General features: G+C 33.7%; 1 protein-coding gene across 6 annotated transcripts in view; it reads right to left on the reverse strand.

The window, feature by feature from the left end:
- Nucleotides 1-16,168, reverse strand: part of Imp (IGF-II mRNA-binding protein) — a 36,998-nt gene that overhangs the window by 3,856 nt on the left and 16,974 nt on the right. For 2 of the 6 annotated variants that reach the window (XM_085206316.1, XM_085206314.1), the window contains exons 2-6: nt 4,731-4,898; nt 3,803-4,186; nt 3,356-3,599; nt 2,393-2,782; nt 1,097-1,354 (exon numbers count right to left, since the gene is read on the reverse strand). In XM_085206316.1, coding sequence (XP_085062442.1) covers nt 1,097-1,354; nt 2,393-2,782; nt 3,356-3,599; nt 3,803-4,186; nt 4,731-4,898 — 1,444 coding nt within the window. Of the gene's footprint in view, nt 1-208; nt 349-1,096; nt 1,355-2,392; nt 2,783-3,355; nt 3,600-3,802; nt 4,187-4,730; nt 4,899-7,431; nt 7,812-16,168 lie in introns of those variants that run through there. The other 4 variants (XM_085206319.1, XM_085206318.1, XR_014879301.1 and 1 more) reach the window with 3 other exon arrangements.

The following is a 16,168-nucleotide window of genomic DNA, read 5'->3' on the forward strand; positions in this document are numbered from 1 at the left end:
TAAATCCATTCAATCATATCTATTCATTCAAAACATCGCCAACAAACATGTAGTTACAGTCCATAAAAATAAACAAAAATTATGTTAGGAATATATGCATTATAAAAATGAATACAACAATTAATTACAAAAAATTTTATTTAACATAATATATACAATCAATATACATTCGCATGAGAATCATATTAATCAGAGAGGAGAGACTCACCTATCAACAAGTAGAAAACGAAAAACGTGTAGTCAGTGCAGAGGTCTAGCACCACCATACGAGGCTCCTTAGCCCATTGTGTCAAAAGGCTCTCCTTAGCCCGTTGTCATAAGGCTCTCTCATCCCGCTTCGGGCGACCGCTACAACATTTAAATATTTATTATGCCGAAGTAAGTCGCCAATATCTTCATCAACCATATTTCGCATTGCGTCAGCTAACGAAAAGCAGTACTTATCTTAGAGTCGCCGACGATTCCCAGACATCAGCAACCACCACACAGGACTTGTAACTACATGTTTATTGAATTTTGCCAAATAAAATATATAAAAAAATATCACTTATTCTTCAATAACTATTGAGATTGCACACAAACTTATACTGAAAAATTCACTCATTCTTTCACGCGTACATAATATACCAAAGAATTCATTCAAACATTCTCTCACATACATAATATATTAATTATAGCACCACACCTAGTTATATATAAATCTCTTCGCAAAGCAAATTGAAAAAATATAAGACGACACATTTTAATTGAACATTCTTACTAACTTTGCTGCTAAGAAATTGTTATATAATTGTTGTTTGTTATAAAATACGACATTGTTATAAGGAGTTGCCATGGCATAATTCATAAATGGTATGAATGAATAATTTGTAAACTTCTAAAATTAAAAAAAACTAAAACTAAGGTCAACAAAGGATAAATTTTCTAGTTAAATCTTATTAAAATATGTAAGAAGGATTTTTTCAGATAATAGGAATTTTTAACAATAGTTAAAAAGATTAAAAAAATAATTGTGTCCATAACTAACAAACTAGTCTAACCTTGTTTGACTTTTCTTTTTCAAATGTATTATTTCCGAATAACTAATAGTACTAACCTGGACGCTGTAGAAGGGGCCCACGATGTGAACAGTAGTTTCATGATCGTGCGCCGCAGCGGCGGGAGGCTGCGGCTGCTCGGGCAGCTTGATCAGGGAGCCCGTGACGCGCTGGAGCTCGCGGACGTTTTGCCCGCCTTTGCCAATGATGCGTCCAACTTGCGACGACGCAACTACTATCTCTACAGTAAGCCGCACGTCATCCGATCCGGACATGAAGCCTTCCTCTCGCATCTTCTCGAAGATCAAGTATTGAGCCTGAAATTGTGAAACAATATTTTAACTTTAATAATTTCTTACAGCTAAGATAAATTACTTAATATAATTAAAACATATAATTTGAGTAAAATTTCCTGTTTTTTTTAATCTAACTGAGTTTGCCTAACTAGCAAACAAACAGATAAATTATCTATACTGGTTTACAATATAAACATAAAAAAGTATACACTGTAGTATCTATACGAAAAACTAATTTAGGATGATGGAAAAAGTATTAGCTTAATTCGTGCATAATTTTCAATATGTGGGAGGTTCACCACTTCACTATGTCATGTATACAAACTGAAGTAGTAAATGAAACTTTAACTACGTCTTATCAGGTATAACTAATTTTATACTTTATACAATAAGACCTCCGTCACGACTCAGTATTTAATTATCAATAATCAAAGATGGACATAGTGATATTGTAAGTGTTACAAGATAACAGAATTTAGGGGTCATTGCACTCAAGATTATATAAGTATAATAATTAATAATAATGAATGAATTTTTAAAAATACCTGATTTTATTAACTATTTACATAATATTTTTTTAATTATGAAATTAACACTAATTGCTTTATGGATTTCCTTGTTTTCATAGTTAGTGACTGAACTGGTAACCAAAGAGCATACACATTATCATACGTCTTCGTACATGTCAAGACGATTAGCGTTCAGTGAAATATTCTTTGAGACATATCACTGGAGCCCGATTGGACCACAACGATAATATGAATGCTGCGCTTAGTCTTGTGATCTGACTCGCAGAGTACGATCGATGAGCGGGATCGTACCTATGTACTACGAATCTAAAATATTTAACTCCTGTATACCGTTCGTACCTCCGAAAATACATAAAAATTCTGTTTTTTTTTAACCCTCACCTAGCAGGAAGAGGGAACTTAATGCTAAAACACTCCATTCCCATTAACTCACCTCCATTACCCACTTTGAAATTCGACTCGACTCGTCGAAACAATACTGTATAAAAGTGTTGTTAATACCATTATAAAATAGAATAAATGATAATACCTTCCACTGAGCTTCAGGGCTTCCGACAATTGTAACCTTGCGCTCTTGCTGCGCAGCTGCCGCAGCTTGACTTGCGCTCGCGCTGGTGCCGCCCTCCGCACCTTTTTCTTGTTCTAGTGGTGCTATTTTCACTGAAGCATTGCTAAATCGGATAATGTTTCGAATGTGGGATCCCTTAGTGCCAATAATGGCTCCTACTGCATTATTGGGAATGTAGAGATAAGTAGTCTCTTGAGAGTCACCGGCACCCTGCTGCGCACTGCCTTGACCCGCCATCGGCGTATAAATAGGAGGAGGGAAAGGAGGCGGCGCGCCGCAGAATCCACGACCCGTTGACATCATGGCCATAGGATGTAATCCCGGGAACATTATGCTCTGAGGCGCCAGTACCTATTTAACCAGAAAAAAAACATGTGAAATGCTTTCAAATTTTATGGTGAATAACAAAACAGTATTAGTATCTATCTAATATATATATAAGAATGTTCCCACTAAGGTAAGACGCACCCACAGCTGCTGTGCGTAGAAACGTGAAATTAGGACAGTTGTTTATTTTTCGTAATCTGGACATCCACTAAGAAAGGATTTTAAAAAATTTTGAAAATGAATTTTAACCAAAAAGTGTATGAAATAAGAGTTGAAAGTTTGTATGATTTTTTTTTAAATCAGCACTGATTTTTATAAAATTTGAAATTCAAACTTAAAAATATTTCATTGAACATGCGTTTCATGGTTTACTAGAATTCACCCCTAAGGGTGCAAATAAGCAGTGGAAGCTGCGCGCGTCGGCTAGTTTATTTATAAATTATTTTTAACGTAATTTTAAGTGTTATTCCACACTTAAGAAAGAAAACAACTTATTCTTAGAAAACAAATATTTGGACGATTTCTAAAAGAATGTTCAGATTTTTGTACATTTTCTAAAAAACGTAATGTTATCTAATTTAAAACATAGATACACACCTGCAGATCATTTTCATAGCTTTGGCGCAGTTTAGCCGAGATTTGTGACTCGGCTTTCGCCATGTTCTCAATGCTCCCTTTTACAGTTATAATTCGCTCCAAATTAAAGCTATTGATATCATTTATAGAGGAGACAGTAATCTTAGTGTCTGTTTCTTGCATGATTCGTTTTATAGTATTTCCTCCTTTGCCTATGATGCGCCCAATCAAATTATTGTGTGCCAAGATTTTGAGACAAATTTCTCTGTAAATAATCAAAATATATTTTAAGTAATGTAATATAGTGAATTTAAAATTATATATCGACATTTGCCAATAAATGCGATAATCTCTTTATTTAGCAACATTTTTTTATATGACTTAATTGTCTGTTACATAATTGTACTATTATTTCACATTTCTTTAATAAATTAAAAAAAAAAAAAAATATAAACAAATCTTCCTCACCCTTTATTAGTGTTATTGGCTTCTTGTTGCATCACTTCTAGTATCCGTTTGCAGGCATTAGTGCAGTTGTCAGGGTTTCCATAAATAGTGATGGCCTTCTCGAGGGAGCCTACGTTATCCTTGCGGTGCACGTCCACGCGGGCGCGGCTCTGCTGTGTGATGAGGCGGATAGTGCTGCCTTGCCGACCAATGATGGCTCCTACCATATCACTCTGAACTAATAGGCGTAGTGGGAAGTCAGTGGGGCGAGCTGTGCCTGGGGCGCCGCCGCCTCCACGGCCGCCGCCCGGCCGCCCGCGCCTTCCTCCGCGCGCCATCCCGTCCGCAGATTCCACTTTCATGCGACTTCCTTCCACTTCGCACCCATTCAGCCCATTGATTGCCCTATACACAAGCGTCAATTATATAGTATCTTTTTAATTTTCTTATTAAATCTTCATTTTGTTAATAGCAAAACACTATTCTTTTATTTATATAAAGAACTTCGCTAGCTTAGCTAGCATATTATTTAATAGAGTACTATCATAAAGTATTACCATGAATTATAGGTTAGAATTTCATGTAGAATAATGTAATTGTTGGACTATTTAAATTGTACTTGTACTTTATTTTAAAAATGATTTTATTAAATTTGAAGTTGAACTGAAAAACATTATCCAACTAAAACATAACTTATGTTATTTTTTATGCACCACAAACCCCATGCACAATAAAACCTGAAAAACCAGATTTATAAAAGCTTAAAAAGCTTTATTTTGCGAAAGTGAGAAGAAAAATGTAAGAGAAAGAGACAGAAAGAGAAAGACATCACAAAAAGTCATACATGCAGTACTGTCGAAAATGCAAAGTGCGTAGAAAAGCAGAGGAAACCAAGCGTCCGTCGAGGCGTGCCCCACAAGATGCCTTCATATTTTCAGACAATACTTACTGCTGCGCTTGCTCCGGCGTCTCGAATGTAATGAACACCGCTTGAGTGTTCGCATCGCGCGAGTTGGCTTTGTCGCAATGCTGCACGTTGCCATACTGTGAGAGCAGGGGCTCGATGGTGTCGAAGCGAGCATGCAGGGGGAGTCCACTGATGAGAATCCTTGATCGGCTGTGACAAGCGACAAATCCTATCACTTATATGACAAACATCATTTTTACACAAACCTACGCTACAAGTACGCTAAACGAGCATATGCGATTTCCATAGGTTATGCGGTAACCAAAAAAAGGTTAATTATATAGTGACACATGGTAGTTTAGTGCTGTGCCCCCAATACAAAATGGCGGAGCGGAGATGACATCACCGGCCGCACTCCTCGCCGCCCCCTCCCGCGTCGCCATTCACTAGCGAGTCGATAGTGGTTCCGTTGCACTCGCGCGGCCGCCGCGTGACCCCTCGCAGTGCATTTACCTAGTTAACCACTCAGTACTCACGAAGTCGCGAGGCATAATTACACACTTATGACAACCCTATCTCAAACTTCTTAACCGCTGTAAGAGTATTACACTTAATCTGTACTAAATATTATAATACCTATTGTTCGTACTATTTATTTGTGAGAGAAATGTTATATTTCTTGTAATCGTGTAAATAATTATTTAGACTAATGATAGTAGTAGATTTTAAATAAATAATTCGTTTCCTTTGTTTGTTTATATTATATACAAGGAACGGGTGACGCCCATTTGGCGGGAGCAAACGGAACAAACGGCGAATAGTGTGCAGAAGGGTCATATTTATAGAGCACGTGATGGGGCTATACAAGTATACACTATTGTAGTGACCGAAGGTAAAAGGCGTAACCCCCTGTTGAATAGTGGAGAAACTGCATCGCTATTCGCCTTCTATTCGATGTCTACAAATTTATATATGACAAAACATTCGAATTGAGATTTGTGCCTTTATATAGGACAAAAAACTATTTATTTGGCTATTACAATCCAAATGCAAATTACTAATAACTTTTGAATTAACTACAGAATACTATTTATTATCTATAAAAGCCTCTATAGTTATATGATAAATATATATAATTTGTTGTAAATTGACATATTTTTTTAGATTAATATTTTAGTGTTTAGTAGTATTTCAACAAATCAACAAATTAACGTTTCTTTGTAAGAGTAATAAAATTTAATCACCTTTATATAGTTAAATAAATATACATTTGTATGAAATTAACATTTGTAATCAATGAGTGAGATATTATATAGATAAATTTATAGTTGAGACCATCGTGGCGCAGCGGCACAAGGGTGTGACTGTAACGCGACGGTTGTGGGTTCGATCCCCACTCGAGGAAATTAAATATTTATTTACGTTTATATTTCCATTTCTTCGCTCTGGTATCGAGGCAAAACGCGGTGTTGAGTTCTGCCATTCAACACGGGCAGAAAGTGAGGAACGGAGTATCTTAACACTAGGATCCCCATCTGCCTACCCTGCTGTGTGTGGGATACAGTGTGAAGCTGATTAATTTAATTTATTTTTGGTAAGGGACAAACAAGAGACGTAATGAGTCTATTATTTGCTGTAAGAACAGCGTTTATAGTATTAGTATCAATTTCATTGACAAATTAAAATGACAGACGATTAAACAAGTCACAGATAACCCAAGAGACTACAAAATATAGATGTTCTACTATTGCATATTTTATTACTTTAGAAGTGTTTCAAAGCATGTTTTTTCATACCTTATTGAATATTTAACAAATGTCAATTTATCATCATATTTATATGTATGTCGTTTTATAGTGTACTAGTAGGCCTGTGCGGGGCTACGACCTCGCTAGAAATAGAAATATTAATAAAGAAATTGAAAAACTAAAGATGCAGTCAATTCAGTTAACTTACTCCTGTTACGGCAATTAGCAAATTTGTCGAATTAAGTACTTTAAATTGATATAACTTTTTTATTTATGAACAGATTCTCACAAAATAAACCCTATCTATATGTTTTCGGAAGCTCCGAAAAGAATCCTAGAGCTAAAAGCTAAAGCTTGCTTCAGAATTCAATAGTGAAAACCGCATCTAAATCGGTTAAGCCACTTCTGAGATTAGTGATAACAAATGCACAGACAAACAAACAAAAATTTTAAAGATCATTTATTATATTATATTCATATTTTATATTTTTGTTTTTCCCCAATCAAATTTTTTTTTAATATCTTCCAAGTACAGACACCGACCCTCTTACGATTAAGTATAGATATAGATTATTATGTTGTTGATTGTATCATTGATATAATTGAGTTCAAATGACTGTGATGAATGAATGAATGATTTAAACCTCAAAGTAAATTAAATAACGTAGGACTAAAAGAATAATGTCATCATTAATACAATCGTGTAGTTCCGCTCTACAGTATATGTTTTATCAGCAAGCGGTTGGCGCTCGAAACGGTGACTCATGTAGCCGGCCGCGCCGGCGCCGCCATTTTACTTTACGCACCACGTGCTCGTGTGCAATTCATTTTCAACATTTGTGTCAAATTTTTCAATTAATGCTAGTAATTGTTTCCAAGAGATTTAGCGCGTATTGCGATGCGGTCAAACGACCCCAATAGCTTAATGGTCGTTCGTTACGTTCACAGAACACGACATGTTTAACTAAACGCGTAGAAGTCTTCCGTAGGCATACCTGCGGTATTTCGCCATTGTGTCCATAAGTAGATTGCGATACTGACGCGCCTGAGGAGACTCGACTTGCAGACACAGAATACTTTAGATGGACTTGTTTAGTGATGCGATTGACGCAATGAAAACATCGAATATTTACGAATACCGGAAAAAAATTACACTAAAGGATTCCGTATGCAAAAATGAAACCGGGATAAAGGGGATATGTGAATGGGAACGCGTAAAAAGTGGCACCAGCGCGAGCGTCGCCCAATGACTGAGCGGCAGTGCAATACGGTGCGGTGCGGTGCGGAGCGGAGCGACGGGCGCGGCGGCGGCGGCGGCCGGGGCGCGGGCGCGGTCCCCGCGCGACTGCCGCGCCACGCAATACTAAACGTTGTCGCCGTAGCGCGCACCGCTCTTGCCGCCTACCTGATAAAAACTAGCAATCCATTCACCCCATTCACTTAACTACTATACCCTACTACTTTCAAGGGCAAACTACTCTACATTTTGCAGTATGCATTTCGATCTAACGCACTCTTTTATTTAGTGCCGACTCTAGAAGATTATTACTAAACATGTAACGTGTCTCACACATGTACACACATACAATAGTCGTATATACATACATGTTTGAATTTGATTGTAAAATATAAACAATATTGCTTTATTTATTAATTTTACCCAGCCAGCTAAACCCTTGTATAGTTATTTATACCTCGGTATTTCTCGATTAGGTTCACTAACTAGTATCGATGAGAATCTTCATTACTCGTGTAAACATACAAGTATAAAATATAAATTTTACGCAAGTGTAAATAGAGTTGAATGATAAAATATTTATATTAGGTTCAACGAGTCATATAAAACATTACGTTCAACATATATCCGTCATGTAAAAATAGATTTGTTGAAGTTGAAGTATTAGAGACATTTGAGTGTATTAAATGTCTACAAGTGATATTAATTCTTAACAATAAATATATAGGCATAAATAATGACAATGAACATTGCATAAAGTAGTGAAATAATTACAGAAAATGATAAGTCCGCTTATCAAGACATTTTTCTCAAGGTTGTAAAACTATAAAGAAATTAGTATCAAATATCCCTATCAGCCTAAGAGCAGAGAAAAATTAATTCAACGCAATCAAAAAATACAAGCGTCTATGCAGTTTTTATTTCATTTTATATAAAAATTGCTGCGCAATCAAGTTACAGTACAAATGAAGAAAAAATACAAAAATATTAATTTATAGATTTATTTTTCTTTACCTACACATATAGAAAAAAAAGACCAGTCGCATGGCGCAGGGCACAAAGTGTGACTGTAAAACTGGTTGTGGGTTAGATCCCCGCTCGAAGAGATAAAATATTTATTTAAATTTATATTTCCACTTCTTCGCTCCGTGACGAGGTAAAGCGTTCAGGTCTGCCACTCAACACGCAATGCCTCCAGATTTCGGCAGAAAGTGGGGAATGAAGTGTCTTAACACTAGGTTCCCTCTGCCTACCCCGCCGCGTGCGGGATAGAGCGCGAGGCTGATTTATAGAAAAAAAAACCAAAATACGTATATGTTACCAGCATAATATGTTACTTTTACTGTCTTTTTTGTGCCGATTTTTTTATAGCGTTTAATGGAATAATAGTTATTTTTAAAACAGGCATAGAAGACTTGATGTTATGAAATACTTTATACAAGGGCACAATGCCAAAGCGGGACACACTGCGCACGTAGCGAATTAGAGCAACTGTCTCAGCAGATTTCCAAACTAAGGTTTGTTATAATTTGAAAAGATTTTTTTTTAAATTACAATAAAATATTTGTGTTCTATAGTATACAAAAAAAAAAGCACTTACTTATTACTTAAAATAAGTAAGTGTATTTGGTGATGGGGCGCTATAATAATAATTAATTAATTATTATTATTATTATTCATATATAAAATATTGAGTTTATATTATTTTCCTATCATATTTACATAATAACAGACACCCCCACAGACCATCATACATGAACTTGCCCCCTCCCCCTCTCGACTATCGACTGGCGACGCCCTTGTATCCAGGTGCAATGACATGAAATGAAATTATGCAATGAAATATTAACGTTTAATCCTACAGAACTAAGTTACTAGGAATTGCAGTATAGTTTTATACCTAAATGAGTTTATAGTATTACTTTATATTGATTTAACCAACTAGCGAATCACATAACTGACGGTTGAACCGAACGAGTTGTTAGTTGTCGTAGCTTTCTAAAAATATTTTTTATATCTAATTAAATCTGATTATATATTAATGCATGCACGCGCGGGTTGGGCTGAGAAACGTAACATTACGCCATATACATCTAGAATAATATATTAATCTACATAATTGAGGATCAGTAAGACTTTCGGCACAAAAGCTACATGTACATAAACAACTAGAAAAGAGCTAACAATATTTAATTAACTAAACATAATTTCTCGCTAAGAAAACTTAAGTCACCACATTCAGATAAAAATTAAATCAAAATTGGAAGCTACGATGCCACAGACATATACAGATACACAGAAACAAACACGTCAACTTAAAAAGTTTTGTTTTCGTTGGGGGTTAAAAAAATCTTGTTCCTAAATAAAAAAGGATTACAATAATAAACTAAATGCCAATAATATTTAAATGTCCTGTCAACACGTCAAGGTGACCTTTAGAAGCATGATATGCATATATGAAGTCCTTAGCATTCTATTTAGTCGCAACCATATAAAATGAAATATAGGATATTTTTTCGGAATTCCCATCGGTTGCTGTCGACGGCCATAAAAAGCCAAGTGCAATCTGGCGAGGGCCGGTTGCACGGTGCGGCACGTGCGCTCCACCACCACCTGCCGGTATGGCAGGTGGTAGTGGAGCGCACCACCTCCGGCCCTTGCCAATTGAAAGTCTATCTATAAATTTATGTACACATCCTTATGTAAACATATCCTTCACATTACATTATGTACATTTCCATCAGCGCAAAGTGGCCCAATGTTTAAAAATAAACTATTAAAAGAAGAATATAACATCGATTATTAACAACTAAGCTACAAGATTTTTTTTATTTTTTATTAATATTTTAATTTCATATGAATTATGAAAGAAAGATTAATACTATTTAATATTAATTTAATAAGTTTTAAGATCTTTTCGTGCATGCATGCATCTAGCATTCAATGAGGTTTTTGTTTTCTTTTGTCAAGTTATTATGAAATTTAAAAGATCTAAGCTTAAGGAATTCAGATTAATAAAATATATACACGTACAAGAAGGTTTAATAAAACATAACATACATACATTAATCTTACCATCAGGCGGTGGTGCGATTATCAAGAACGTTTGTGTCGTCACTTGTGCGAGAACAAGGCGATGTCAGGTCGAGGACATCGATAGGATGGTATAACAAAGCTTCTCTCATTAACAGTATTATATAAGGGTAAAATATTTCAAATCCATACCTTAAGAAATTAATCAAGATGCCTCAACAGTTTAGACGTAGGATATTTTTCATTTCACGATGTGTAACTGTATTTCGTGTGACGCAATTACGCATAGATACCAATAACGTAAAAACACTACAAAAATACTACCTAAAGGTTAAACAACTTTTGACTTTATAGCCAATACCTAAGACTGGATTTCGGAATGAGGCGTATGCGGCGGCGTCCCTTTGATAAATTTTTTCCATGATGTTGACATTTCAAAGACTTATTTATACCTATTGTGGCTTCAAGAAGTATAATAAAAAATAATATTGACTTTAACCTCATCTTTTAAAAAGTTGTTATTTTAAAACTACACGGGCGAAGTTATTTAACTAAATTTTTTCAAATTCTTAAGACTCGATCAAGTGCTCTCAACCAATCCCAGTTCGTCACAGAGGCGATGTGGATGAATTTACGTAGCGCTTGCGCTAGAGTGCATAGTTTACCTATATCTACAGACAACCACAGGAATACCTATAGAGTGATGGCACTCTATAGGTTACCTCCCGTGGACTTAAAATTAAGTTTGAAGTTTGGAAGTGAAGTACAAATATAGGAAAAATCCAAATAATAGAAATATATACCGCAGAAAAAGCCATTACAAACTGCTCTATTGGTTGTTTTTCATGCAAAATAAGTGCATACTCCGCAAACTTTAAATTTAAATTTGTAAACTTTTTATTTCTGCTTATACTTTAAACTTTTAATCCTAAAAGTGATATTTTTTCTATTGAATATTTTTCTTACAATTTACATGTTATTGGTTATTTATTTATTTGAAAATACAAACTCTTTAAAAATAAATAATGAATATAAAGAATATTATTTATGATTAATCACTTTTTTTTAATAATGTAAATTAACATTTAATGTACATTTTTAAATATTAAATATATAAAAGTAAATAGATAATAAGTACAAAGGAAAGTGTGTACTTTTAAACAGAATTGGGCATTATACAAAAAACATTATACGAATTTATTCGTATTAGTATTATTATTTATTTATTAATAATTTTGATAAATATTTATTGAAATTAAATTGTCTTACGTTGCTTGTAATTGAATCGTAAATTTAAATTCCGAATAAAATCTTTTAAAAGCATTTATATCACAAACATAATTTTGAAGGCTTAATAATTATTAGTTGTCACCTTTTGTTTTAACAATATTTATCTATACTAATATAATAAAGCGGAAGAGTTTGTTTGTTTGTTTGTTTGTTTGAACGCTAAGATCTCTGGATCTACTGGTCCGATTTACATTGTTTTTGTTTTGTATGAAAGCTGCATTCTTCCGAAGTGCTATAGGCTATGTAACATTACATTACACATATAAACTAATATATTTTAAAGTACATTTTAATTTGACATGCAATTTATTCTGCCATGTTAATAACAACCGCCGCGTCGCTACGCAACCGTTACCGCGACATTTTGATATTCGTCCTTATGAAGTTTGATAAATAATTAAGGAGATGTCACTGATTCGAAATGACCTAGCCTTCGGGCGGCATAGTATGACCGACGCGAACGGGCAGATGACGTTGACGGTTTTATAATTTTTCATACATTTTCGAACTATTGTAAATGTTTATGTGATTATTTGCTGTTTATAATTAATTTAAGCTACACTTTGGTTCTCTTCTTATTTTATTTGATATTGCCCGCTAAAATTATCCTACTTAATAGAGAGAAATGTTTAGTTATTTCATAGAGTCGATATCTATGTACGCGCGCACGAAAAACTTTAGGTACTTTTTCTAATATTAAGAATACCTATGCTTTAGTTACTTTTAATCCTTTTGTTGGTTCATTTCAATAACTCAGATATTTTTTTCTAATAATGTGTATCTACTTATTATTCTTTTTGATTATTTAAGCTTATATTTTCTTACTAATTCTATTGAAAATTGAAAATAATTTCATGAATATATTTAATAAATATTCTTATAGTTGAAGCAGGCGTAGCCGCGTCCGGGTCCACTAGTTTGAAATAAAAAGCAATGAATGCAAATAAATGCCATTTGTAATATGGTCATAGAAGAATATTTGGTTTTTAGAAATTGTAAACCAGTCGTGGCACAGGGGCAGGTTAAAGGGGACAGGTTGTGGGTTCGATTGCCACTCGAGAAAAGTTTGATACTAAAAAAAGTGAGAAATTTTTCACTACACTACACTACGGACAGGTTGCGGGTTCGATTGCCACTCGAGAAAAGTTTGATACTAAAAAAAAAACGTGAGAAATTTTTCACTACGCTCCCCAGCCGTTGGCGATGTACTGATAACTGCGGAGCAACTTATTAGTAAATCACTGTTATACTGTTAAAATTCTCATGACATCTCATATTAATATACAAGAATTTTGTATATTAATTTATTAATTTTGTATATTACAACATTTGCACAGCATATGGCCTAAGATCCCACCGCTTAAATCTGCTGCGATCTGTTTTCTAAATTAATGAATAAATATATATTAGTAGAACAGATTACACTTGGGTTGCCTAGAAAAATCCTGCTGCCATCTCACCTTTAATTAAATTCCTTCGTAACTCGTTTTTGGAGAAAATTTCAGTCATATGTTTTTATATGAATCGCACATCATTTTAAAGAAAATCGCATAAGGAATTGGAAAATTAAGGGTTGCCAGCTCTCGATCTGCCGCAAGTCTAGAGTTGCCTGGTTTAAACAGGACACTTAATGTTAATAATAATGACTTATATATCAAGTCATATATATCAAAGCTTATTTTTTTCTAAACGCTATATATAATACATAGTTGCCTGGAAAATAACTACCGCAACAAGCAGGGGTTACCATCGTTTGAAATATTTTATTCACGTTCCGTTTGACTATGAGAATAGACGATGAAATGCGCGGTCTACCTTATGTTTTAAAGTAAAATATTATATAATAGAAGGTCACTCTTAAAATCAATGTTTATTCTAATTGTTCACGTGTTAAATGATGATTTTAATATCAAGTACATACGGAAAGCTATTTAAAGATGCAATCATATTAATTTTTCAAGTGAAATAATGAATCCATAATATCGAGTCTGCTAAATCTGTTTTCTAAATACTAATATTTATTTATATTACCATTTTAAAACGACTTAATTATCTTATTAAATAAATGTTTACAAATATCGATCTACCATAAATTAACTACAACATGTTTCCTTAATAAAATGAAGGGGTGACAATTATTGCGGATATTTTTTTATTCAAATAGACTTATCTATTATCTTTGTCTGTTGTAACATTTTATAGTCAAATGTTACCATAGAAAATGTTTACTAACCCATTTACCCCGTCTTTCGTTAAATCCAATAAATTTCACACAATATAAGATTGTTGTCAATTTGGCTGTCTCTTAGGATCCATCTTGAGCATATTGCCTTTTTGTTAAATATTAAATTTGAAATTATGTTGCAATAAATAGTAAAAACGTGTAAGTCTTAAGGTTCATATAAACGAGAACTTACCTCAATTGTCAATCATACTAATATTTATACTTTAAATAAAATACAATTACTTTGATTAAGCAGACATTTTAGATAAGTGTTCATTATCAAATAGGAAATGCCTAGTTGTTTAATTAAAAATCTAATTACGCCTAATTACGGCCGCACTACGCCTAAACCTCTGCGGTTATTAACCGCATGATTTTATGACTAAAATGTATAGTTTTTTCCCATTACTTATTTAATAAGTGCGACTTGTTACAAATGGCTAACTTAGAAACCGCGCCAAAATTTGTAGTTCATAGAACTTATGTTGAAGCGTACACGTCTGACGCGGTAACCGCATGCAGATGTCACTGTTCGGTAGGGATGTCGGAGAAAAAATATCGATATATCGATATTTATCAAAATATCAATAGATTATCTTCGATATATCAACGCCGATATAATGAACAAAAAATATCAATGTTTTCAATAGCCTATTATTATTCGCCATTCGTCACACCGTCGTGAAGAGTAGTTGTCGTCGTGTTGTTCTTACACTTATTAAAGAATACTTCAGCAATTCTTTTATTTCATTTATTTACTAATAGAATGTACCAAATGAACATTATTAAATAAAGAAGTAGAAATTAGTATATTGGGATGGGTTAGTAAAAGCTAGTCAGTGGATGGACCTAATATATGCGAAATGTTGGACCACTCTTCTTAGTTGTCGTTGCCAGTTTCGCGGTTTTTATCCGTAGTTTGTATTTGTGGGCTGCGAAAGACCTGCGACACTGTTCCGACGGCAATGATATAAACGCCAATGCGGCACTAATTATTTATATACCTTTTGAGTGACCAATATTGTGAATGAGAGAATAAAGACATGCATGCTATTGAACCAGCGCATGCTGATATGCTATGGGGGCTCTACCCCTGAGGCAATAGCAATCCTCTGAAAAATTACCACTTTATAGGTTAAACATTGGACTTTGTCTACAAGAGGCAAATGTGTGCTCTTATTTTTTTTTATTCAAATAGTTGGTTTTAATTTTAATTTGTTTAATGTATATTTTTTATTGGCAGGAAGTGGTAAAATTAAAAAATAATCCTAATATAAACATTTCGTAAAATAAAATCAACTTTTTTATTGACGACGCCAAAGATATTTTGTATTCATTTTATTTTAGTGTTATTTTATGTAAATCTAGATATATTTTAAGATTTTGTTTAATGTTTACGATATAATATATCATATTATGTATAAAAATGGTAAAAATTCAAAAGCCTATTTATTTCCAGTTACTTGTTCCGTTTTAGGGTTAATATAATTGAATTAACTTCTATAGTCTATGCACCGTAATAATTGTATTACACAGCCATTGGTCTATCTATGACTAATAGAATGATGTCATATTCTTCTAGCGGCGCCACTTTGTATAGGTGGAGAATTTGTGAATTAACAAAGTTACAATTTATTACGTTTATATAAACTAAATAGAGTAGCAGTTTGTTACATGCATCACGTTCACGTAATATATAACTATGGGTCTCCATGTGTATACATAGTATTAAATTAAAAATTCTCTTACTACATAGTAAGAGAGTATATCGTTCATAGAGTTCCTCCTTAAGCTTTATTTTGACGAAATTAATGTTATGTTAATTCATAAATCAACATACATTTAGACTAACATTTTAAACAAAGATTAATAAATTAAAAATATAATTACTTTTTTACTTAAGAAATAAAATTAATTCTATGAAAAAATAAATGTACAACTAATATTT

Source organism: Heliconius melpomene, chromosome 21 (genome assembly GCF_056956725.1).
Source record: "Heliconius melpomene rosina isolate 202511_hmr_F chromosome 21, ASM5695672v1, whole genome shotgun sequence".
NCBI lineage: Eukaryota > Metazoa > Arthropoda > Insecta > Lepidoptera > Nymphalidae > Heliconius > Heliconius melpomene.